The 26,177-nt window shown below is 45.5% G+C and overlaps 1 protein-coding gene across 2 annotated transcripts in view; it reads right to left on the bottom strand.

Moving 5' to 3' along the window:
- The window catches only part of LOC142767620 (angiotensin-converting enzyme-like), a 240,802-nt gene that overhangs the window by 197,341 nt on the left and 17,284 nt on the right, over nt 1-26,177 (bottom strand). For both annotated transcript variants that reach the window (XM_075869656.1, XM_075869655.1), the window contains exons 4-9: nt 24,398-24,500; nt 24,128-24,271; nt 23,106-23,297; nt 11,116-11,213; nt 9,675-9,844; nt 7,207-7,331 (exon numbers count right to left, since the gene is read on the bottom strand). In XM_075869656.1, coding sequence (XP_075725771.1) covers nt 7,207-7,331; nt 9,675-9,844; nt 11,116-11,213; nt 23,106-23,297; nt 24,128-24,271; nt 24,398-24,500 — 832 coding nt within the window. The remainder of the gene's footprint in view (nt 1-7,206; nt 7,332-9,674; nt 9,845-11,115; nt 11,214-23,105; nt 23,298-24,127; nt 24,272-24,397; nt 24,501-26,177) is intronic.

Raw genomic sequence — 26,177 nt, 5'->3', positions numbered from 1 at the left:
TTTTTTTTTGTAACATGAGTTCGGAAGAGTTTGGTTTCTACATTCTCTCGAATGAAACGAAGGCGCACTGGCGAATTTTTTCTCGTGATCACAAACCGTTTGGTTTAGCGCCTTCTCTAGGTTAACCAATCTGCGCAGTAGAAATGCCTGTTTTAATTAAGCCATATAACTCATCAGCATTCTAACTTCAGCTTTGGCATTATATGACGATTAGAGATATCAACTGTGTTGATGCATGTTTTGACGCTACACTCTTGTTCTTGGTGTACTTCAGTCGTACCGAGAGCGACAGCCTCACTGTGGTCTCAACGAAAGTATACGCCTTCAGTGGCACTTGTTACCAATAGTGTAGGATTGAGCAGAATGCATGGCTACAAGACACTTACGTTCACATGAAAATTTCATCATGCAGCCTCAGCACATACGTATACTATGCTTCCAGCATTCTTAGGAACATCATCACCTGTTCAACCGTTTCTTACACGGCGGTCAAGCTTCTTCCCGAGTGATCTATAGCTTCACTTGTTTATATCAAAGACTGTTACAGTGTGCCTAAGCTAATAACCTTTTACGGTCGTATTTGTCGGTGCTGTTGATGGTGAATTTTAAAGTCCACAAAAAAACGTAACACGAAAGTTCGCAGGGAGGAGGAATAAATGAGGAAGGACAGGGAGGTTAGCCAGAAAAGTTCGCAAGGCCTTTCCCATTTCCTAACTACCTAGTGTACCGGTCGCCAAATGATGCCCTTCTGTCGCCATGCAAAAAAAAAAGATGCTCTATGTATGTGGAGTTTAAGGTCCGACAACCACAATATGGATATGAGCGACGCCGTAGTGGAGGGTTCGGCAAATTTCGACTTCCTAGGGTTTTTTAACGTGCGCCAAAAGTGGAGAATACGGGCATACAACATCTTTGCCTCCTCCGAAAATGCAGCCTCCGCTGCCGGGATTTGATTTCACGACATGTAGGTCAGCAGCTAAGTCACTATACCACCGTGGTGGGGCTCACAAGAATAAAGTCAGTTTAGTCAAAAGAGCGAAGCAATGAATGCGATAGCAGCATATTCGAATGTTTTACGAAGCAAGGGAAGCATTTTAAGAGCAAAATAACAGTAGTAAACATGCGCTTGCTAAGTAACTGTTATGTCCGTGGTTGTGATGATTGATTTGTGGGGTTTAACGTCCCAAAACCACCATATGATTATGAGAGACGCCGTAGTGGAGGACTCCGGAAATTTTGACCACCTGGGGTTCTTTAACATGCGCCCAAATCTGAGCACACGGGCCTACGACATTTCCGCCTCCATCGGAAATGCAGCCGCCGCAGCCGGGATTTGAACCCGCAACCTGCGGGTCAGCAGCCGAGTACCTTAGCTACTAGACCACCACGGCGGGGCATGTCCGTGGTTGTCGTCGTCGCATAAACGTATTCTTGGAACGGTAGTGAAAAGGCATAGGCAAGCAAGCTTCAATGGTTAAAACTTGATTTCTTCTTATTCAGACAGAGGCGGCTGCCGAACTGTCGTGTGTAAGCGAGTGGTGTATCATTGTGTCGAGCGATAGACGGAGGAGGAGGAAGACGAGGAGTCCTAATGACTGGAGTCGTTCGCAACCGGCACCCACCGCTTCATTGTGTACCGCTCGAATGCTCGCTTGAAACGTAGGGGTGGTTTGAGACCCTACATCTCCTCCCTGCTTAGATGGTGGCTTGGAAGCGATCTGGGGGCTGCCGTTGTCGTCTTGATGCTCAGGGGGAAGAGGAACCTCGGCTCGATGGTTGTCATTTCCCTTGTGTTCAGTGTTAGTCGGCCGCGGCGCCACTTAATTCGGTGCCAGATGCCAGGCTGAGTGGGACGAAGCCGCTGTCGGGGTGCCTGCTTAAATGGAAGCTTCCCTTGACGAACTACCTGGGCGAGGTAGCTGATTAAGGCGGTGGCGTGTGGCCTTACCGCCGATGTCCGCGGGACATGACCGCAAACCTGTTTGTTTGAGCACCGTCCCTTTAACCCAGCCAGGCTCCTCAGCTAAAATGACGGGCATGGCTGGGTTGAAGTGACGGTGCTCAATTCTCCTGCTACGCACGAGCTTTTCTTCCTCGAACAATGACTTCACCGAAGGCGCCGCGACAAAAGCTGTCAGCTGGTTTTGCATTTCTCAGCCAAACATCAGTTTCGCTGGCGTTGCCCCTGTAGAGCTTTTAAGCGCGTTGATCTGTCTGAAGAGAAGGCGTGCATCGTGGCGTTGCATTGTCCCAATCTGATCTTTAGCGAGGGAGTGTTTGAGCTCTGCCACGTAGCGCTTGGCTTGCCCGTTGGTCGCCGGTTGGTATGGAGCTGACTTAATAGACGAGACGCCGTTGTCTCTATGAAACTTGAGAATCTCCGTGGACACAAATGAAGTGCTGTTGTCGAAGACAACTTTGCGCGGTAGTCCGAACGTTGCAAACAACGACCGCATAGTGTCGATAACTGCCACCGATATCGTTGTGGCCACTTGTTTTACCTCCAGCCATTTGATGTATGCGTCAAAAACTACCAGGAATGAACATCCTTCGATGGGTCCAGCAAGGTCAATATGCAGGGTGTGCCAAGTCATTTCTGGTTTTTCCAGTTTTGGTATAAGAGCTCTTGGTGAGGCTTTGTAGTTGCATTGGCAAGGCTGGAAATCGTGAACTGTTGATTCGATGGCTGGTCAATACCCGGCCACCACATGTAATTACTGGCACACTTCTTCATCGCAACAATGCCTTGATGACCTGCGTGGAAAATGATTGTTCGCAAAGTTGCATAGGAATCCCCATTCTTGATCCCAATGGGACGCAGCCGTGATGGGTGTTCAACTTCGTAGCTCGCTTGCGGTAAGCGTTGAAGTGTTCACCTTTTAGCTTATGTACGTAGCCTTCCTGTATAGCTGCGTAGACTTCCTTGAAGTCGGTGCACTTCTGCGATGATGCCGCTATCGTGTCAGCCGTTAGCAGAGGGTTCGGCAGCGTTTCGAACATAAGTATATCACCTGCTGGGGGTGGTTCGTCTATTGTGGTGTCTCGCGGTAGGCGGCTTAGCGCGTCGGCGTTCTGGTGTTTTTGCCAGTGTGTTGTAGGAGTTGATAATCGTACACCGACTTATTAATACACCATCGTGTCATCCGCGGTGACAATGTCTGCAGTATTGGTTTCTGGGGGCCCACAATATCCAATAAAGGCCGGTGATCAGTTATGAAGGTCACTTTTCTACCAATAATATATTGTCGAGAGGGGTCTGCTGGGTAGACAATGGCAAGTCCCTCTTTGTCTAGCTGGGAATAATTTCTCTCTGCCCGCCATAGGGTGCACGATGCGAAAGCGATCGGCGCTTCCCGTCCATGGTCTTCAGCTTGGGAGAGAACTGCCACCACTCCGTATAGTGATGCGTCACAGGCTAGCAGAAGAGCCTCCTTTCATCGTAATGTCGCAGAACAGTAGACTTCCGTAGCAGTTCCTTAAAGGCAAGGAACGACTCTTGTTGGCGTGGCGACCAAGTCCATTGGACTCTTTCTGCACTAACTCGTATAGATAGTTGGCCACTGTAGCTCGATGTTCTAAGAAGCGGTCGTAAAACGTTAATAGTCCTAAGAACGACTCCAATTTTTGTTTGTTAGTAGGCGATCGTGCTTCAGTGATTGCTCGCACTGTGTCTTCAGTGGGGTGAATACCCTGTGCGTCAATCTGATGTCCACGAAACTTCACTTCAGGCACCGCAAAAACGCAATTTTTCTTGCTGATGTGCAAGTTAGCTTTTGATATCCTTTCAAGAATGAGCTCCAAACGTCCTGCGTGATCTTCATTGGAGGCGCCTCCGAGAACAACATCATCTCAGAAGACGCAAACTCTAGAGATCCCGCTAAGCTCTATGAATTTCTGGAACATCGCTGGTGCGGCAGCTATGCTGAATGGTAGCCTTTTCACTTTATAGAGACCCTCACTGGTGCTCAGCGCGAGCAGTTCGGGTATTGATGGTCTCACCTTCAATTGCTAGTAGGCTTGTGTCAAATCCAAGGTGCTGAAAATTTTTCCACACCGAAGCATGCTAAGAACCTCTTCCGATGTCGGCAGTGGGTAGGATGACGCCTTTGTAGATAGATTGACGGTACTCCGGTAGTCTCCGCAGAGGCGTTGGGTACCGTTCTTCTTTCGGACGACAATGATTGGTGTAGCCCATTCTAAATGTTGCGTCAATTCGATGATCCCCTGCTCCTGCAATCGGTCAAGCTCATTCTCGAATGACGTTCGTAGAGCAAAAGGTACTCACCTAGGTTTTAAAAAATTCGGCGTTGCATCTTCTTGCAGCTTCAGTGTGTCTAAAGGCAAATGGCCTCCTGGTATTTTTCCGAAAAAAACGCGTTGTACTTTTCTTGGAGCTGCTCTACTGACGGATAGCTTGATGCATGGTTAACTCCGCCAACGGCCACTCCAAGAGAGGTGAACCAATTTCGACCTAAAAGGCTTAATCCAAAGCCCTGGACGACTAGCAATGGCAGATGGTGGGTCTGGCCGTTGTAGTAGACCTCTACGTGTGCAAAATCCAGTAGTGGAAGGGAATGTCCTTACCACGTTCTCAGCTGCGTGCCGCTTGCTGGAACGTTGGTGCGTTCTCACTCCAAGTAGCTTGAAAAGTGTCTTCACCGATGAGCGTGCATGCTGCTCTAGAATCCACCTCAAACTTGATGGGGTGATGGTGTACTACGATTTCTGTCATTATCATTGGTCTTGTGCCGAGATTTGCAACGGTGTTTAAGTCATATACAGCAGCTGACATTACTGGTGTTCTCGCTGTGCTATCTTGTGTCTGGCCCTCTTGAGTGTCGATATTGTGGTTACGTTGCACGGAACCCTTCGGCCTAGCCTGTTTGCGCTTGGTTATGCATACCTTTTTGATGTGTCCCCATTTTTGACGAGAAATGCACGTAATTGTCTGGAATCGGCATACCTGGGAATCGTGCATGTCATCGCATCGCCAACAGTGCTGTTTTTTTTGCTTTAGTGGACCGTGGTAGCAGAAAGGCTTGGCTGCTGGCTGGTGTGGTGCTCTGGCTCGACGTTCCCTCGGATGTCCCTCTGCTGGTGACCGGCGCTCTCCGCTCGCTTGGTGATATCATAGGCTTTGGAGAATGTGAGACCCGTATCTGCGAACATGCGTTGTTGTAGGCCTTCGTCACGCAGAAGACACAGAAAAAGGTCCCGGAACATAACGTCCAAGGGGAGAAAAGGGATGTTAGCAGGCGTAGTAGTCAATCTTACCTCTTGCGCAGTAGCTGAAGTTTCTATGGTTGGCATACCAAAATTGCAGTGAGCGGCGAGTTTTTTAAGAGCCGCCATGTAATCGCTCACTGTTTTGCCTTCCAGTTGATCTCGCCGTTGAAAGCGGGCTTAGCTGTAGACATCCGATATCCTTGGATCATAGTGCTTTCGCTGCGCAGCTACAATGTCTTCGTAGTCGACGACAGTTGCTGGAGTGCGTGACTGAATCAGGGTACAGACTGTGTCATATGTCTGCTGCCCACACAGCGTTAGCAGGTTGGCTCTCTTTATTGCTGCATTAGTGACGTTGTTAGCCTCGAAGTAAATTTGCACGCGTCCAAACCACGATGACCATGATGAGCCGGTGAATTCGGGTAGCTGATTCTGGAGCCCGTGCGTAACCATGAATTGCTTGTCAAGAGCGTTGCCTCAAGCAGGTCCAAATCCACTTCCTCGTCGCCACTGTTATGTCCGAATTTGTCGTACACGTACTCCTGGAACGGTAGTGAAAAGGCATAGGGGAGTTGTAACTGTTAAAACTTGTTTTATTCCTACTCAGCTGGAAGCGGCCGCCGAACTGCCGGGGGTAAGCGAGCGGCGGATCGTTGTGTTGAGCGGGGGAAGAAGGAGGAGGAAGAGGAGGAGTCCTAATTACCGGAGTTGTTTCCAACCGATCTGCACTGCTTCATTGTGTACTGCTCGGAGGCTCGCTCGAAACCAAGGGTGGTTTGGGACACAACAGTAACCAAGTTTCTTGTGGCACGGCGACAGTAGATGACCACAACAAGGTTTGTGCGTAGTGACGTCGTTGATGAGAAGTGCCTCCAGTGGGCAGCGCATGCTGGTACTAAGGGCTATACGTCGTGTTCGCCGGTGTTAGAATTTTTGATGTGTAGAGCGCATCTGCTTGGGGACGACCGCCGCTACAGGTACATTTTTGGAACCATTTTTTCTTGTCGAGAGCGCAGCCCTAGAAGCTCTTGCGTCTGTGGGGCAAGAGCCACAAGCTGATTGTTGCATCGATAGGGCGGCAACTAGAAGCCCTCCACCCCCCCCCCCTTTTTTTTTGCTGTTCGCTCACGAGGTAAGCACGCACCCAGAAGACCCCGGCGGAAAAGGTGATGCTCGCTCCCAAGAAAGAGGAGCCTAGCACATCTTTTCAGTGTGTGACGGCAGCGGCTGCAATGGCTAAAACCAGCCGACACTGTCCATTTAACTTCTATCGCATTACAAAAGTTTCATGAAGGGATGATTGATTATGGCACTTTATTGATGACTCGGAGATACATGACTAAATGGGCTCATGTATATCTTAATTAGGTTTGGCATGAGGTGCAAGAGCTCATTTCGCGTTGTGGGCACCATTATTACCATTACTGTGTCGCCTTTATCGTCTGCTTCCCGACGTCTAAAGCCCCTTTGGAAGGACGAATTTTGGTGCTTTGCTCCAAGGGTCTAACGCGCGCTTGCCTAGTCTCGGTGTATAAAGGGCTATTGTGAAGGGGAATATGATAAATAAAGCTGATCACAGAAACAGTTCCCTAATACTTTGGAAGATTCATTCCTGCTAAAGTGAGTTGGTGAGATATGTTCTAAAATACATGGACAATGCTAAAAAAGGCGACCATTTCCAACTAAGCATAAGTAGAGCGGCCAAGCGGCTGGAAGATGTGGCAACATTCTACGTTTGGCCAACTCTGTGCGCAGATACAGATACTGGTTAAGGTTTAAAACACACTCCAGAACTCTAGTACATACTTAAAAAAAACCCTCAGGACAGTTTTATTAAATAATTTTGTTACATATAATGCAGATCGTTGGCTCCGAGGTGCGAAAATGTTTTACCGCAAAGAAACCAACTGCTTCATGCAATCGCGTTGTTTATATCTGCCTATGGTTTTTGCTGTAATGATTGCAAAGAAAATGGCTTACCTGGATTGGCTCCTCTCCGAAAGACGATGTGCTGCTTGGAGTACTTGAGGTAGTATTCCACGTGTCCCATTTCGTGATGTGCCGTCAGGAAGTCATCCATGTTTATTTGTGTGCATTGTTTTATCCTGGAGAAGAATTGGAGATTTTGGACTGTATTAAGTACAGAACGGGTTTCACTATAAGCAATAAAGTACTCTATAAAAATTGGAAATTTTCCTGGATGCAACCTTTTCGATACGAGCATAGTGTACTATTATGCGAAGTAAGGCTAGTGGGTAACTTTTTACTACGTGATCTGGCGTAATTCTACAAAGCGCTCCCGTATACACGATAGCCGCTGCAGTAGACTAAGTAACATTCGTACAGCCTATCGCTTCAACGAGACGTAAATAGCGAACACACCGTGCGTATATAAAAGTGCGAGAACTCTGATAATTTTGTCAGGATAGCAGACGAGCGACGATGAGCAATTCTCGTTTTATTAAAGTTAACCCTCCACCTTTTTTTTTTCATTTTCCCATGCTTCCCTCCACCGTCTTGTAAGAGTTGGTTGGCGCCGGAACAACCGGTACTCCCTGAACGAATGTTTTCGAGATAGAGGGGTGTTTTACGACTTCTTCGCTTGGAAAAAGGGCGCATAGGCCCTGGCATCGAGAAAGAGGTAGATTGCTGGCCGAGTCATATAGCAACCCCCCCTGAAACTTTTTCGGCTTCCCTCCGCGCACCTTGGCTTATAGGAAAAGGAATTCGAGCTCTCTTTCAAACTACGCCACCATCAGATCCAGCCTTCACATACTTTCACGAGCAAGCAGAACATACGCTGTGAGGGCTCCTGTTATCAATTGGAATTCGTCGGAGCATGACGACGACTTTGGCCACAACGGAAAACGTACAGCTTGAGTACCCGAATATCTGCTGTCGCAAAAGAGCTAAAGCTTGTGCGCGATTATTTCGAACCCAAGCAATATCTGTCATTTATTTTGTGTAGTTTTTTCAAGTTCATAATACTTTGGGGTCCAGCTTGTCATCCCTTCATTGTCTTAAGTCTCATCACCATGCAGTCCTCAACAGAGGCGTAAAACAAGGCAAGTAAGCATAAAATAATATGACCTACAGATATGCAGAGAAGTGACCGTATTATTTTACCTCTAATTGCAAAATACAAAGAACGCTACTGAAGCATGCTGCTGATACCCGGGCCGCGTAAAAGACGGTGCTGCCATTGCCATTTCGGTAAGCAGGCAATGAATGAGGCAGTAGCAAGCGTCAACAGTATTGAAGGGTTGCCTGTGCCACGCACTTCCTCATTCACACTCCAGTGGAACGACATTGCCCCAAGATTTAGAATTGCAGCAACACCCTACTCAGAAAGAACATTAGCGCAGAATTTAAATTTTTTCTCTTAATCTGCGACAGCTGTTTTTATTCGCAGCTTCCTCGTCGGTGCACAATTTCAAAATATATAGACTGCCTGCATTGGCACATCATCTCTTTCCACACATAATGACCTCCGTCAGCTTCAAATAACATTAGCTGTGAGCGCGTTTTAATAAAACACTGTCTCATCCGGATATTTCTGTCAGATTCACTACGTGAGAAAAGTACGTGCATACCACGCGTACTCTATAAACAACAATCCCAAGCGAATGATCATCTGACGGCGCATTCGGCTGTGAGCTACTTATTCCATTTCGTTCGCAGCATGTTCTTTACGCACACATTACCACTGAAGCAGGCTTTCTGCCTGCCCCATAATAATAATAATAATAATAATAATAATAATAATAATAATAATAATAATAATAATAATAATAATAATAATAATAATAATAATAATAATAATAATAATAATAATAATAATAATAATAATAATAATAGGTATTATTATTATTATTATTATTATTATTATTATTATTATTATTATTATTATTATTATTATTATTATTATTATTATTATTATTATATGGGGGTTTAACGACCTGAAACCATAATTTGATTATAAAAAAGATGTTTTGAAGCGCTTCGGAAATTTTGACGACCTGGGGTTTTGGACCACGTGCCTAAATGTCACTACATGGGCCTCACACACTTTCGCCTCCATCGAAAATGCAGCAGCCACAGCTGGGATTCGATGAGGTGGCCTTCGTGTTTGCTTGTTCTTCAATTGATACGTTTACATTGATGGGAGCTCAGCTTGTATATTTCTTACAATATAAGCGTAAGAAGAGCCACGGCTGCTTTGGCTTCATACATCGCCAACTTTTCTAGCAAAAATATTTAGTGACAAGATTGCGAAAAAGACAGAGCCATCAGTGGAAACTTTGAGTGCTGTGCTACCTTGGAATTCGCACATATTGTATTCTTTGAAGCTATATTAACATCGTTTTACGTTTTCCATATGCAAAAGTAACAATAAAATTTTAAATAAAAAAGCAGTAAGATCGCAACCGGTAAAGTTGGTAACAGACCTGACATCGTTGTTGAGGTATAAGTCCCAGGCTGACGGATGACAAACAACTTTCCTGTCCGATGGCTTTTCCAATACCGATCGCGTCCAAAATGTGCGCGGCATTGCGGGAAGGCCCATGGACGTAAAAAACTCCTCCGCATATCGAAATATCCCATACACAGTCATGTTCTGCCGAAGAAACACGTCAGGTTACACTCCGAAAGAAACCAAAATTAACACAAGACGTAGTGGTAGTCAGTGTGCAAGTCGCAGTTAATTATGTGAAGTTTGAGCATTGGGCTATCTGATAGCACTAACACACGCTGACGTAAAGTGTCAACTACTCTTCAAGTATAGCCATCGAGCCTCGGTCTTGTCAAACTCGTTTTTAGGAGGCCGTAGTGACATCACTCTAACGCTTGGTGGCCTTTTATTACTTACAGTAATTAAGCGACTTATCTAATTGCTTGTAAAACAGTACAGAGGCAGCCCACTCTCTACAAGGTATCCTCCTGCGTGTTAACGTAGCGACAATTTACCTCCTTGCTATGATCACAGAATGCGTTGGTATTCAAAGCAAGTTGGCCGCAGTGCTTAACCCACAATAATTTTTGTTCCTTAAGTTGTTGCGTAAAGCTCAGCTTCTGGTACGAAACCAAGTGGAACAGTTTTAGCAGTCTTGAGCAGCAGTGTTGTTGTCCAAAACTTGTAAATACTACTTTTTTATTATTTAACTGCTAATCTCAATTCCACACTTTCCTGCTTTTTTTTTCCTGGCGCAACAAAACGTAAATACGCATTTTTTCAGCATACGTAGGATTCGAGGTCAGATTACAAGTACATTGTAACCGACTTGTGTTTCTCCACTGCGATGGCTGTGACAGAGAAGATGTGATTCCGAAGGGTAACAAAGTGTGTTTGTTGGCTTTATCATCATAGCATTGAATTGTGCAGATACATGATACATGAAAGGCTGTATGAACTTGGTACCCCTAACTAAGGTTCATTGCTTTGTGTCACAAGAGATCTAAAATATATTTAATAATTTCAACGGCAGTTAATCTTTTTCATGTTTTTGCCTGGGGTCTGTGAAATGAACGAGTTAATTAGCGCTAAGTTTTGACAGATTCTGTTCGTCATTCCATAGTGTGATTCCACGGTACTAGAAGCACAGGTTGAAAAAATTGTGGAGCTCCATCAGACTCTGTCATGAAATATATTTTGTGCTTAAGGCTCACTCGGTCTCATGCTCGCCAAACGTTTCCTCAATTGTACGCATTAACACTTACTTCATGAAAAAACAACTTCCTGGTACTCTATCCTGGACTCATTCAGACAGAGGCTAGCAGTTTGATCCCAATCAGAGTACGTCTACTCATGAATGAGTTTGCCGCCCTTTTCGTAGAAGGAACTTAATCAACTGGTTCATACCTGCCCTAGCATTGGTTAGATTATCTTACCATTTGCAACATGGTATCCGTGACGTTTATGGCTGGTTTATTTGGGTATGGCATAGTGATGTCCTGAATTCCTGTCCATTTTTGAGCGTGTATGTGACCTTCGAGAAAAAGCACAGATTCAGCTTCATTGCAGATGTCATTACGTGTCCTCAGCTTCTACAACCATGCGACACATTACTCCGTCTTCTGTGTGTAATGAAGGAACAGTAATGAGAGGTCACGAACTGAAGCATACCAGAGTTGATTGTGATTGTTCTCACTTTGATTCTGCCGCATAAGCGTTTTTCTGAAAATCGTTATAGTTACAATAATAGCATAGAGTTTCAAGTTACTGAACGTAATTATTCATCCAATGGAAGTCTTGTTGAAAATACTTCTAGTACAGCCACAACTATCGTGCCGGGATGGCAGCATTTACAACCACTTAGACACTTACCATTATTTATCTGAACTCTCACACTACGTTATAATAATGTCTTGCAGGCCATCAATTGCATTGAATTTCCCTCTGGAGCAGCAGTGTTTCAATATATCCTGGACTTTGATGGTTGAACGGAGAAGTACCTTTCCACAAAATAACCACTACTGCCCTTTTCCGACGTGTCTTACAGCTGTATAACAAAAACAACTGCCCAGAAGTTGTATGAGTGGCGTTATTCGCTGCCGAAAAGCCCCGCTGGAATCACGCTGAAGCGATATGTAGTTAATATGCGGAAAATGCAAGCTTCGTGGTAACTTGTTGCTGCTCAGATAGACAAACTTCCTTCTCCTTTAAAATCAAAATCACTATTTTGAACACTTCTGCATGTCTTCCTAACAAAGAATGCTATGTAACAATATATAGGTAACATTTATACTTAGACTGCTAAATTGTAAAAAGTAAGCCGCAATATAAGTGAACATGCCCTTTTCCCCAACTTTGTAGCAATATTTTGACAATGATTTGCTTAATTCGTTCCTAAAGTATTTTAATCATTTATTATAGAAACATGTAAATCAGAAAACAATAAGACATTATAGATGTAACAAATTCTGCTAATTTAAAAGAAACACAAAACATGCAGCACAAAGCACTTTTTCGCCACGGAGATAAAAAGGAAGTTCATACAAAAATGAATATACTACCACAATCATAAAAAAGCAGCACCTTCAGATCATGAGAAATTGCTCTGTAGTAACTGCCGAAACCAGTAATAAGTATACAGTACATTTCTTTCAAAATGGAAAACATACCACCCCAAGTAGCCACTCTTTCGCCGTAATATGTAAACTATTTAGCGCGACAAAGTGGGACTTCGGTGCACGAAATTTCAAGTGTCCTCTAGGTAACACGAAAAATTCACTCACGTATATATCAGGGGATGAGGGAGGGGTCCTCTCTTCATCAGGGGATAACTCATCCCCTGATGAAGGGAGGACCCCTCCCGAAACTGTTGGGAAATAAATATGTTTGTCCTTGTTGACAACGCTCCCGTTGTGCCATATCCCATACCTATATATATATATATATATATATATATATATATATATATATATATATATATATATATATATATATATATATATATATATATATATATGATATATGTTGTAGAGAAGAGCAAGTACTCTGGGGCAGAGGCCATTATCATCAGCGTGCAGCAGCGGCTCAATCTCGGAAATTGCGGCTGGTGCATCGCCTTCCAAGCATCAATCTTTCTGTTCAATAAATCTCCTTTATAATTGGTGGATGTGCGGGGTACCGTCCCCTATACCTTCCCGCTACCATCCTTGAACTCTCTTCTCGACGGCTATCTTCTGCTATGCCGGACGCCGATCAGCAGACGCTTCCATCTCTTCCCGCCACCTGTTCAGGCAGTGTTTCTCAGCGGGAGCCTCCAATATTCAGTGGAACAGATGACAACGACGTTGAAGAATGGCTTTCGACTTTCGAACGGGTGAGCGCTCTAAACAGATGGACGGACGCGGACAAGTTGACACGGGTGTCGTTCTACCTCGCGGGTGTAGCAAGCTTCTGGCTTATAAACCACGAGGCAGACGTCCGAACGTGGCCGCAATTTAAACCGTCGATTGTAGCAGTCTTCGATCGACTTGCCGTGCAAAAACTTCGTGCCGAGCAACGTTTACGCATACGTACACAAGAAACGGGTGAAACTTTCACTAGTTACATAGAAGACATCGTTGATTTGTGCAGACGCGTGAATGCCGCAACGACGGAAGCTGAAAAATGTAGGCACATCCTCAAAGGGATTGACGACGACGCTTTTTAAATGCGCTTGGGGAAAAGCTCGAGCACTGTTAACGACGTAATTAACCTCTGCCAAAGCTACGAGGAATTGCGGAAGCAGCGAGCTCTGACAAGACGTCCTCCAGCGCACGATTTGGCATCACTGTCTAGTGTGATCAATGTTCATGACCAAGCGTCACTAATAGCCGAAATAAAAGCATTTGTCTGCGAAGAAGTCGCACGACAGCTTTCCTTGGTGCCTTTCACACCAGAACCTACCCCAACTTTACCGTCGTCTATTCGTGGCATCATTCAAGGAGAGGTCACCGAGGCCTTACCAGCTGCTCGCGAGCCTAATCTTTAGGCTGCTCCTCTCACCTATGCCGCGGCTGCAGCCATGCCAACTCGCAAGGCGCCTGCGCCTCCATTGCAGCCTCGCGCGAGCTATCCCCCAGCTCCAGTTCACTGGACCAGCACTAACACCGCCAACCCGGGGCGCACCCTCGGCAATCGCCCGATATGTTACGCTTGCCGATACCCCGGACATGTCGCAAGGTCTTGCCGCCGCCGGACGCATATCGCCAATAAAAACGGCCGTGAGCCTTTCTTCCAGCTTGACTCAAACGCGCAATACGGTTCCTCCACTACAATGCCAGCCCGCTACCAGGACGACCACCGTCCTCGGTCAGGATGTCTTCGCTCGCCCTCTCCACGCCACCGCTCGCCTTCTCCTATGCGTCGACGGCCCGCGCATAATGGGGAGGAAAGCTAGACAACACAGTTCCTGAGGCAAGAACTGCGCAAGTTTCGGTTTGCCCAAATCCTCATTTGTCACCTACCATTGTTACTGATGTGTTCGTTGAAAATATCCCTACTGTCGCTCTTGTAAATACTGGTGCAGCTGTTTCTGTTAAAGATGCTAGATCTGCCGCTAAACTTGTAAGGTTACGACGCCTTTCTCTGGATCATCGCTTCGCACAGCCAGTGCTCAACCTGTTCAACCGAGCACAGTATGTATACAGGCTGCATGACAATTCAGGACGTTCTGTATACGATAGTGTTCATGGTTCTTTCATCGTGCTCCCATACTATTATCTTGGGATGGGACTTTTTGTCACGTCATAACGCCGTAATCGACTGTGCTAAGGCTGAGGTTGAATTTTGCTCTCTGGATGACCAAGCGTCCGTCGACACCCAGTCTGCCGCTAAACTTGTCGTTAACAATGACACCTACATCCCTCCATGCTTTTTTGTGTTCGTGCCAGTTTCATGCAGCGCCATAACCAACGGCACGGTCTTCTTCACACCATCTCCAATATTCGTCGCCCGAAGAGCCCTCCCCCTACCTTTTGCTGCTCTCGACCTTGTAGAAGGCTCAACCACATTGCCAATTTATAATCATGAGTCGTCGTCTTTATCCCTACTTTGTCCCGAATGCTTTGGTCACGTCGAGACAATCAGTTTTACCAGAATTATATCCGTCCTCGATGAGGTACCTTCTACCTCCGTCTGTGAACTGGCTGTCGTCTCAGCGGGTGACTCAATGTCCTCAATGTCGGCGAACATATTTCAACCATTCATCGCTGCAGATTTGACATCTTCGCAGCATTCGCAACTTCTCACCATTCTTGAGTGCTACCACCATTCTTTCGATGTTGAACAAACATCTCTCGGCCGTGCCTTAGCAGAACACCACATCGACATTGAGTCCCACTCACCGCTGCGACAACGACCATATCGCGTGTCCGCTACGGAACGCCGCGTCATTGCTGACCAAGTAGACGACATGCTTCGCAGAGTCGTCATTCGACCTTCACAGAGCCCATGAGCGTATCCGGTGGTCCTCGTCAAAGAAGAAAGACGGTTCTATTCGTTTCTGTGTCGATTTCCGGCGATTGAACAAGATCACGCTGAAGGATGTCTATCCACAACCGCGTATTGGCAATGCTTTGGACAGTGTACAGGGTGCCGAGTTCTTTTCCTCGTTAGACTTGCGGTCACGCTACTGGCAGGTGCCTATGGTGGAGGCCGATTGCCGCAAAACCGCTTTTGTCAAGCCAGACGGCTGTTATGAATTCACCATCATGCCTTCGGACTTTGAAATGCACCTGCAACGTTCGAACGAATGATTGACAACATCCTGCGTGGACTAATATGGAAGATATGCTTGTGTTACCTCGATGATATTGTGGTCTTTGCCCCTAACTTTGACACCCACTTACGTCGCCTTCAGCACATCCTTACTTGCTTGACTAACGCCGGTTTGCAATTAAACCTCAAAAAATGTCGATTTGCCATGCGTCAACTGAACATTTTGGGCCACGTTGTTTCTAAGAAAGGCATCTTCCCGGATCCCGAGATATTGCGAGCTGTTACGGCGTTTTCTAAACCTGCCATCATCAAAGAACTTCGAAGTTTCATTGGCTTGTGTTCATATTTCCGGCGATTCATCCGAAACTTCGCATCTATTATATCACCTCTCACGCAACTTCTCAGCAACTGTAAAGACCTTTTATCGTGGTCCCCTGCCTGCGACGAGGCTTTCACCACCTTGCAACGGCTTCTCACGACGCCACCCATTCTACGCCATTTTGATCCTGAAGCTCCAACTGAAATCCACGTTGACGCCAGTGGCGTAGGCTTGGGTGCCGTGCTTGCATAGCGTAACCCGGAGTATCAGGAATACGTCGTGGCATACGCAAGTCGCAAACTTACCAAGGCTGAGAGCAACTACAGCGTCACAGAAAAGGAGTGCTTGGCCATTGTGTGGGCCTTTGGAAAGTTTCGCCCATATATATATGGTCGTTCTTTTGACGTCGTGACCAACTCCCTGCGCTGTGCTCCTTTCGACGTTAAAACACCCATCTGGCCACCTCGCTCGCTGGGCGTTGAAAATTCAGGATTATGACATACGCGTGGTTTATCGGTTAGGATGGAAGCATGCTGATGCCGACGCCCTTTCCCGTTCCCCCCTGTCCCACAATGCCACAGCTGACTCCGCTGGCGATTCCACATTGTCATATCTTGCTTTTGACACCATTGCTATCGAACAACGCAATGACCGGTGGACTGCGTCTCTTCTCAATCATCTCTCCGACACTTCGGAACTCCCAAAGACGCGAACGCTCCGGCGCCTAGTTCCACACTTCTCGATACGTGACACGCTTCCCTATTGACGCAACTACGCACCAGAGGGACGCAAGTGGCTGCTCGTTGTTCCACGAACCCTCAAGTTGCAGATTTGTTCCTCTTTCCACGCTGACCCACAATGTGGCCACGCAGGAGTCTTCAAGACCTACGAAAGGCTTCGACATCGTTACTACTGGCGTGGTATGTATACCTTCGTCCTCAACTTCGTCCGCTCTTGTGCCAAATGTCAGCGCCGAAAACCTCCACCACACGCCTCCGCCGGTGAACTGCAGCCTTTACCATGCCCTTCCCGACCCTTCAAACGGGTCAGAATAGTTATTTATGGGCCACTTTCATTGACTCCGACTGGCAACAGGTGGATAATAGTTGCTATCGACCACCTAACGCTCTATGCTGAGACCGCTGCTCTTCAAACGGCTACAGCACAGGAGGTTGCCACTTTCCTACTGCGTCATTTTGTGTTGCGTCATGGAGGCCCTCAAGAACTCTTCAGTGACCGTGGCCGCCCCTTCTTGTCCAAGGTCATTGAAAAATTGCTCGCTGAGTGTGCTATTGTACATCTCACATGTACCATTTGCCACCCTCAAACCAATGGGGCTACCGAGCGCTTTAATCGTACTCTAGGTGACATGCTATCTATGTATGTGACATGCTATCTATGCATGCTATCTATGTATGCGACGCTGACAAGGCTCACAAGCGGCGACATAGCGTCGAACAGAGCAGGCAAGTCCAGGCCAAAAAAACCGACGTCGTACTCGATCGTACGTGCGAGAAACGCCCAAATGGCCCGTTATGGGAGCGTCATGGAGTTGATGCAGGACACAGGAACGCAGGAGCGCTGGGATGACAGGAAGTAAGTCTGATCCGAAGGAATCAAGGTTTCGGCGATATAAGATCCCGTCTTTCACCAAAAACATTCGTAGGGACGGGTCGCGTGGCGTTGACTCCAATTTGTCAATGATGGCTCGTAAAGAAGCATCCCGACGTTGCTCTTCACTAATGTTTAACAGCTGCGACACGGAAAAAACGTCCGTGATAGCGTCGGTATCGGTTGCTTCGTCAACAGGGTAGCGGGATAAACAATCGGCATCCTGATGTAATCACCCTGTTTTGTACATTACAGAGAACGTGTACTCTTGAAGGCGTAGAGCCCAACGAGCGAGACGTCCCGTGGGGTCCTTCAGGGAGGCTAGCCAGCAGAGCGCGTGATGATCCATGACAACACGGAATGAGCGCCCGTACAGCTATGGGCGAAACTTGGCGACTGCTCATACAAGGGCGAGGCACTCGCGCTCCGTGATGGAATAGTTGCGCTCGGCTGGAGATAGTAGTCGACTTGCGTAGGCTATAACACGGTCGTGTCCGCGTTGTTGCTGCAATAGCACAGCTCCTATGCCGTGTCCACTGGCGTCCGTGTGAACCTCGGTTGGGGCTAATGGATCAAAATGACTCAAGATTGGTGGCGTTGTAAGCAGTGTCGTAAGTTGCGAAAACGATGACGCTTGATCATGGCCCCAGGTAAACGAGGCGTCTTTCTTCAAGAGGTCTGTGAGTGGGCGTGCAATGGTCGCAAAGTCCTTAACAAAGCGCCTGAAATACGAGCACAACCCCACAAAACTGCGGACATCTTTTGTGGTCCTCGGAACGGGAAAGTTCGTGACTGCACGAATTTTCTCTGGGTCTGGACGCACGCCTTGGGCATCGACAAGGTGACCAAGCACGGAAATTCGGCGACGAGCGAAGTGGCACTTGGAGGCGTTAAGCTGGAGTCCGGCTCGACGAAAAACGTCCAAAATAGCTGACAAACGATCAAGATGCGAGTCGAATGTGGGCGAAAAGACAATAACATCGTCAAGATAACACAAGCAGGTGGACCATTTCAACCCTTGAAGCAATGAGTCTATCATTCTTTCAAATGTGGCTGGTGCATTGCAGAGTCCAAAGGGCATCACTTTAACTGATAAAGACCATCAGGAGTGATGAATGCGGTCTTCTCGCGGTCCATCACGTCGACGGCTATCTGCCAGTACCCTGACCGAAGGTCAATAGTTGAAAAATAGGTGGCACCGTACAGGCAGTCGAGGGCGTCGTCGATGCGAGGTAAAGGATAAACGTCTTTTTGGGTAATTTTGTTAAGGTGACGGTAATCGACACAAAAGCGCCATGTTCCATCTTTCTTTTTAACAAGGACGACTGGAGACGCCAGGGGCTGCATGAAGGCTCGATAATGTTTTTCGCAAGCATTTTGCCGACTTCATGTTGCAATATTGCACGCTCCGACGCCGACACACGGTAGGGGCGTCGGTGAATGGGGGTCGCATGGCCAGTATTTATGCGATGGGTGACAATGGTCGTTTTGCCTAAAGAGTGGCTGGCAAAGTCGAAAATGCTACGATAGCCCCCAAGAACGTGGCTAAGCGCTGAAGCTTGCTCAGACGTGAGGTCCGATGACACCATTCGCTCAATGTCGGCACCCGAAGAACGTGATGGAGTGGAACCACTGACTGAGCTGCAGCAATCGTCAACTCTGAAGGGCTCGACATGGTTATCTTGGAGAGCAGTAATTTTGGCCAGGGAGATACCCTGTGGCCGAACTTGGGTGGTGAGTGAAAAGTTGAGCAGTGGAAGGAAGGTGAGGTTTCTCTTAATCGTCAGATTCATATGCGGCACAGCAACCCCATGCGTAAGCATCACTGCAGGAATCGGGGCCACCATGTAATACATGCACTTACTACATGCACTTACCGAAGTTGCGAAGAAACCATCGCGCACCTTCTGTGTGAGTAAACCTATTTCAACGCGCAAAGACATGAACTCACTGCAGCTCTGGATAGACTAGACGATCGGTCTTTGTCGAAACAAAGGATTCTGGGTCATTGGCCAAGCCCATCCTCAGCCCAGAAGGCTTTGAAAGCTTTGCTGCACTTTTTGCGGACAACTGGCCTCAGAGACAGACTTTAGTGTCTTATACTCTTTGATGTTTCCTTTCCTTTGTCGCATTTTTTTTGTAATTTCTCTCTCTCTTCGCAACATTTCTTTTTAACATCTTTCATTCCCCTAACCCCTTTCTCCAGCACAGGGTAGCCAGCCAGTCTAAGAACTGGCTAACCTCCCTGTCTTTCCGCTTAAACTTTCTTCCTCGCTTAAACCACGAGCCTGGCTGTATGGAATACTGTTTTTACAGTGGTGCGGGTGATCGCTTTCGTAATGGAGATATTGTAGTCGATCCGTTAGTTTGCGATATAGGGTTGTACAGAGCTTGTCCTCATCTATCGTTATGGTGACATCAAGAAAATTTACGGTTACTTGCGAGTATGTGTGTGTGAAATGTATGTTCGGATGTACAGCATTGTAAGTATTGATGAAGCTGAGAAGTGCGTCCTCGCTGTGGGTCCAAATAAGAAAAATGTTGTGTATGTATCTTCTGTATAACAGTAGTTTCAAGGAACTTTGCTCAAGGAATTCTGATTCTACCTTTCCCATAAATATATTGGCATAGTTGGGTGCTATTTTGGTGCCTATAGCGGTCCCGATAATTTGTCGAAAATACTCTTGGCCACGCTAGGCAACTCAACCACCATGCCTGCCTATATATATATATATATATATATATATATATATATATATATATATATATATATATATATATATATATATATATATATATATATATATATATATATAACACAAGGGTGTATGCTTGTCCAAAACTGTTTTGTTGGGCAATGTTTAGATCAAAGATCCTTGCGTCCTGTTAAATGGATGAGTTATACTCATCCCCTGATGAAGGGAGGACCCCTCCCGAAACTGTTGGGAAATAAATATATTTATCCTTGTTGACAACGCTCCCATTGTGCCATATATATATTTGGCTGCAGACCTGCAGGTCGCGGGATCGAATCCCGGCTGTGGCGGCTGCATTTCTGATGGAGGCGGAAACGTTGTAGGCCCGTGTGCTCAGCTTTGGGTGCATGTCAAGAACCCCAGGTGGTCAAAATTTCCGGAGACCTCCCCTACGGCGTCTCTCATATACATATGGTGGTTTTGGTACGTTGAACCATACATATCTGTCAAGTGTATTTTCATGAGAACGATAACAACCAGAGCGTTTATTTCGACAGTTTCAGCCAGAGTCTGGCCTGCGTCACAAATGAGGGTACTTTTCTTCGTTCTCTAATTGATATCATGTCAAGCAAAAAAATTGAGAAAAAAGGGACAAAAAGACAACAAAGAACAGAAAGTTATCAGGTAAGAAAAAAAGGTTGAAAAAATTGTGGGGTTCTCTGCGTTATGCGAGCGCCGTCCATTGTATATATATATATATATATATATATATATATATATATATATATATATATATATATATATATATATAAGGAAAGACGTTTATACCTAAGGGCTCGTTCTTACGTGTTTTGACACAATATTACCGAGTTCAAACCGACAATAATGCAAAGGCATGTATAGGGGAAGCTTTTAGAACCAATGTAATGTAAATAAGAAGAAAGAAAAGAGGGTAAAAAGGTAACTTTCCGTGAACTGGAATCCAACCTACGACCTCCGAATAACGGGTTCGATGCTCTACCACTGAGCGGTTACGGCGGTAACCCCCCCCCCCCCCCAGTCACCTTATTAGCTTTATACGTGAATTTAAACGTGAGAGTGTCAGTCAGCGCCACCTGCAGTCATGGCAGCGAGTGTGGCACACCCTTTTTATGAGCCTGTATGGCATCACGTAGCAAGTGAACTTATTACGAGCTGGCAATTGACCAATATTCCCTCGTATACAACCTAACGGCACCTGTAGCAAAACAAAAATGGGCATAGCAAAACAAAAACGAAAGCAGGACGCAGATTGCCCCAGTAGATAAGGCTTTAGTAATAGATCAAGAACATGGTAAAAAACGCATAAATGGTATCATACATTAAGAAGCACCATTCATTCGATCAAGCTTCTGCAGATAATTACCTCATGAAGCAGATACCTTTGTACGATCAAGAAAGAATTCCAGTTTCTGGGACCTAGCATGACGCTGTGGTAGGTTACCTCATGGCCACGCAGAATGCTAGGATTCGGTTTGTGCTGGGGCACTGACATTGATTCTTTGCATGCTTAACCTTTTTCTAAATGTGCAAGCGTTGAAATTGCGCTTGTTCTCGCTGTTTGTGGGCAGATATAAAATGTCTATCACCTGTGTCACATACCTGCATACCAGTGACACATACCCGCCATCGGGCATGCAGCACTGTTTTTTGGAAAGTGTTTGACGACATACCTGACGAGAAATTGACATTATTCATTACACACTGATGCATAATGAATAAATTCATATTCATGTGACATTATTCATGGCTTAATTGTCAAACCATCTTACTCTACTGTTCTAATTTTAATGTACTTTAAGATCCGGAGGTGATCATGAGAGCACCCCCAAAGGTTGATATATCAATAGATAGATAGATAGATAGATAGATAGATAGATAGATAGATAGATAGATAGATACATAGATATGTGCCTAAAGGGCTTGCAGTAGGCAAAAAAGTGTTCAAGATTCTAAAAAGTAATTGTTGAATGTAAGCACCCTAAGGAAGCAACTAGAACACACAATCAAGCATTTCAATGAGACCATGTTTATTGTTTTGGTATCATTTGTTGCCCAAGTGTTCATTTAGTGAATGTAGCAAAGTTTTATAAACCAATGAAGCTTGTTCTTGGGCTAGTTGGAGAGTGTGGGAGTATCTAGCGTAAGAGATACATATGAAGCAACTTTATGACTAGCCGGTGTAACGCAGTCTTTAGGTCTACACCACGCTCCTATGGTCACAGCTGTTGGGTCGGTGTCAAGTTGGTCACGCCTTCTTTCGTAGTGCGCGCACGTTTACGTCACTTTTTTTCTAGCCTGTTATCGCTCAACGCGTGTCATCTCTCTCGCTTCACCCTTTCCACCGCTCGCAACTTTCGAGCACATATCGAGTTAACTGACTTTCTCTTCTAAGAATCGTCTACTCTACGGACCGGCGCGCACGACAGGTGCATGGTGCGACGGCTTCATACTCTGCTAGGGGTGCCATTGTAGTTCCGCGGTATAAAATCACGGAGCACGCGCACCTTCCCTCTCCTGCATAATGCCGCGAAGGGCACCAGCATCGACGCCACCGCCAGTATCAGTGTTAGCGCCACCACAAGCTCCTAATAAAATACGCCATTTCCCGCTCAAGCGAAAAATCTCTCCGCTGCTTCGCATGTGCACATGGTTTCCTTAAGTGCGAGATGTGCAATTTTTTATTAGAAACTGCCTTTCTTAGTTCAACTTACAATGAGGATTTACCCCAATTCGATTTGAACTGTTCAATAAATTGAAGACAATTAAGTTTGCTTTACGTTGCCGTAAAGTTTAGCCTAGTTTCAGTTTGTGAATTTGGCTCTTTTGGAAATTGGAAAAAAAAACGCATCTTTCTGCAGACCTCCACAATGTTGTGTGTGCATGATCATCATATTTGGGCTCTGTCAGAAAAAACATCAAAGCTATGTAGTCTTAATTGCTGTCAGTCAATGTTCCACAGTGAACAAGGCTGATTTTACTCTTTATATATTCAACATAGACTTACCAAGCAGGTGAGCAGGAATGGGACCGAACTTCGAAACTCGTTGCCAGCCGTACACGTCACGTAACTTCGAGCGCACGTAAGCGTGGAGGTGCACGTAGAGAGGCTTGATCTGTTCCCATATTTGCGCCAGTTTGTGTTCAAAGTGGTCGTCTTCGTACGAACCAATCCACGTGACACTGGCATCGTGTAAACCTGAAACAGAAGTACGGCAGCGCTCAAGATTTCCTAAATGAGATATTACTATACAGAAAATAAATATAAAAGTGTTACACCCTTATGCATCGATGAAGAAGTGCTGAACCAAGCATCAGTTACTCATTGTGGCAGGTATTGCAGTGTTCGTGAACAATCATGAGTGCTAGATCCGACCTCATGAAGATTGTTTTATCAATTGATGAGCGTAAAACTACAAAGACTTGAAACAACGGAGCCGCCATTTCAAGCGGCGCCTAGTTAATTTAGTGTAACTTGACATTAAGCTTATTACTGGCTTAGAAAGCAATAAACTGACTGGCTAACTGACTGAATAACCAAAATTGTAAATAGAAAAATTAACGAAATGTTAAAAATATAGGTCATGTAGGTACGAAGCATAGTCCTTGTGCCTGGCAAAATATAGCTAAAATAAAAGGCCTGTCTGCACGTGCTTCCGTTCTTCGTTGCATTAGAGCTCAAAAACCAGCATGCGGTATGGCTCTGATCTTTGCGTATTTCTTGCCAGAATATCGGTTCAATCCGCCGACTAGCCCCTCTAGACATGTTTAATGCGAAGTGTACGAGGATGCAAGCGGTGGAACTGCATACGCAAGGTAACTTTGTAGATGTATGTTCGTTTTCGCGTCTATCATTGACTTCGCGTGGGTATATCCGTTAAGTCGGCTCAGTGAAATTCAATGAAAGGCAGTGAGACTACCAACAAATGTATTCAAGGCTGGGTGTGAGAGGAATAGCTAGTGCATGCCTCGCAATTGTGACACATTAAAGGCAGGTGTTAGAAAAAGTTCAATGAACATGTGGCTCACCACTCAGTATGGCAGCTTCATTCTGCAGTTGAACATAACGAAGGAATTTGTGCTGCATGGGCTTTCCAGCAATTCGACGCCATTCGTTCCAATAATGAAGCAGTTCGCAGTAATCCCTCGACGTTCTCATCGTGTTTATGATTTCTAAAATGCGATTCACACAAGAGCAAAATGAGCACGCTATTATCACATAGGAGCACAACACCATGATGTGCGCCATGAAGGAATGACGACTTTTTATAGAGAAACGAAAAAGCGTGGTAAGCTTACCTGGATCCAGAGATAAATGGCATTGCTGATAAGGATAGCTGAACCGAGGACAAATTTTTGCTGAAGCATGGTGTTCCTGCATCTCGGCGATAAGCTTTGTCATCTGAAGTAAAAGAATGCGATGAAATGCTTGAGAAAGGTCATCCAGTAGGTACGTCAATATCACATTAGAAATACCATGCTGTATACGTATTTATTTGTAATTATGTTGTCCTAATAAGCTACTAACAACAAGAAAAAGCCATCCTTAGGAGTTATATTGAATTGATTATATCTGGAATTCTTCCTGGAACAAGTGTTCTGATACTTGACTTGATTTCGCAACTGGGTCATTGCATTCAGTGCCCGCATTTTCGCAAGTCTGACCATAGCCTGTCACCATGCCACCTAGCCTCGCATACCAAACAGATCGAAACCCACATTCCCTATTTCTGCTATTTTCTTTCTATTCAGCCCTTATTGTGCTATGCCAACGCCAAACTTGCCAAGCGCACCTCTTAATCTCATTAGCCCTCATTTACGTATGCATCCTTTGTGTTTAAGCTGTATCTTCGCGATGCAAGGTGTCAGTACGAGCTGGTTGGTACTATATTTAAACAGTGATTAGGACAACACATCACCTTACCGCGGTGATCACATGCTGTAGGCCTTTATCGCACACTGTCGTGTTTCAAAAATTGGCTATTCGTCACGATAAATTTTAGTTGCAAGTCAGCGTTCGCTTTAGTTGATCTCTGTCCTTTGACTTACCATCAGCTGTGATCACCCTTGAATTGCTTTTCTCACCTCTGATATTCGGAAAGAATGACCAAGGTGTACATAAACAGGCGGATATGAAACTTTGTTGATGCCTTGGCGAAGGTTGGTGCCCTTGTCCTTCTTTGTGCTCCCGTTTGTGGTTTTCTGTGTGCCTCACTGTGACCCTAAATGGCTCCCAAACAACCTTTAAAGCTACCAAAACCCGTGCGTTATTGTTAATCGGGGTTTCCCGCCCGTACGGCTCAATTCATGACGTCAGCTCCTGTGACGTCAGAATGAATTTAGCTATTAATTGGCTGTTATACGACATATATCGGTTGTGAATTGTCACATACTTTTTCCCCATGCAATCTCACGCTCATCATGCCTTGCATGGCTTGGCTATTGTGCACGATAAACTGATTTCGTTTCGTTTTCTGCGTTTGCGACAGTGCTAGAGCAGATAGCGTGTGGTCTAAAAGGGGAAAATCCTCACTGGCTCAGCGCTTGGTGCTGATATGCCACGCGTTTTATGGAATAATAGACAGCGAGGAGAAGAGAGGGCTTGTAGGAAGAATAGTGAAAGGCTAGGAATAAACTATCGTGTCTCCTTCAAAGTCGGTGTGCTTTAGGGGCCCTTTAAGAAGAAACATTTAAGGGCTTCCTTTTGTGATTAAGAGTTTATACAGCCATAAAAGATAATGAAACCAACCAAGGCATACTAAACGTTAAATGTACGGCTTTAATTGTATTGTAGTGGTCACCTTGACGTGGTTTTGAGGCTTGTCTGAAAAACACAGCTCTCATGGCGAAACGTCGGCTTTGGCGAATTTGCCTGTTCTATAATGTTTCATCGCTTCAAGCTCGCATGTTTCTCTGCACATCTGCTTTGTAAGAATTTTAGACAATTCTTGTTCCCTTCACATGAAACATTTTTTCGAATGAGAGAAAATTCAAATCAAGAAAAAAATGACATTGCTAACAAATGGTGACCTTTCAACAATGAGAAATGCAAAAAAATCATTTAAAAAAAAACACTTGC

The sequence above is a fragment of the Rhipicephalus microplus genome, chromosome 7 (assembly GCF_043290135.1).
Source record: "Rhipicephalus microplus isolate Deutch F79 chromosome 7, USDA_Rmic, whole genome shotgun sequence".
Taxonomy (NCBI): domain Eukaryota; kingdom Metazoa; phylum Arthropoda; class Arachnida; order Ixodida; family Ixodidae; genus Rhipicephalus; species Rhipicephalus microplus.
Note: the sequence above shows the minus strand (reverse complement) of the source record. Positions and strands in the feature narration are given on the sequence as shown.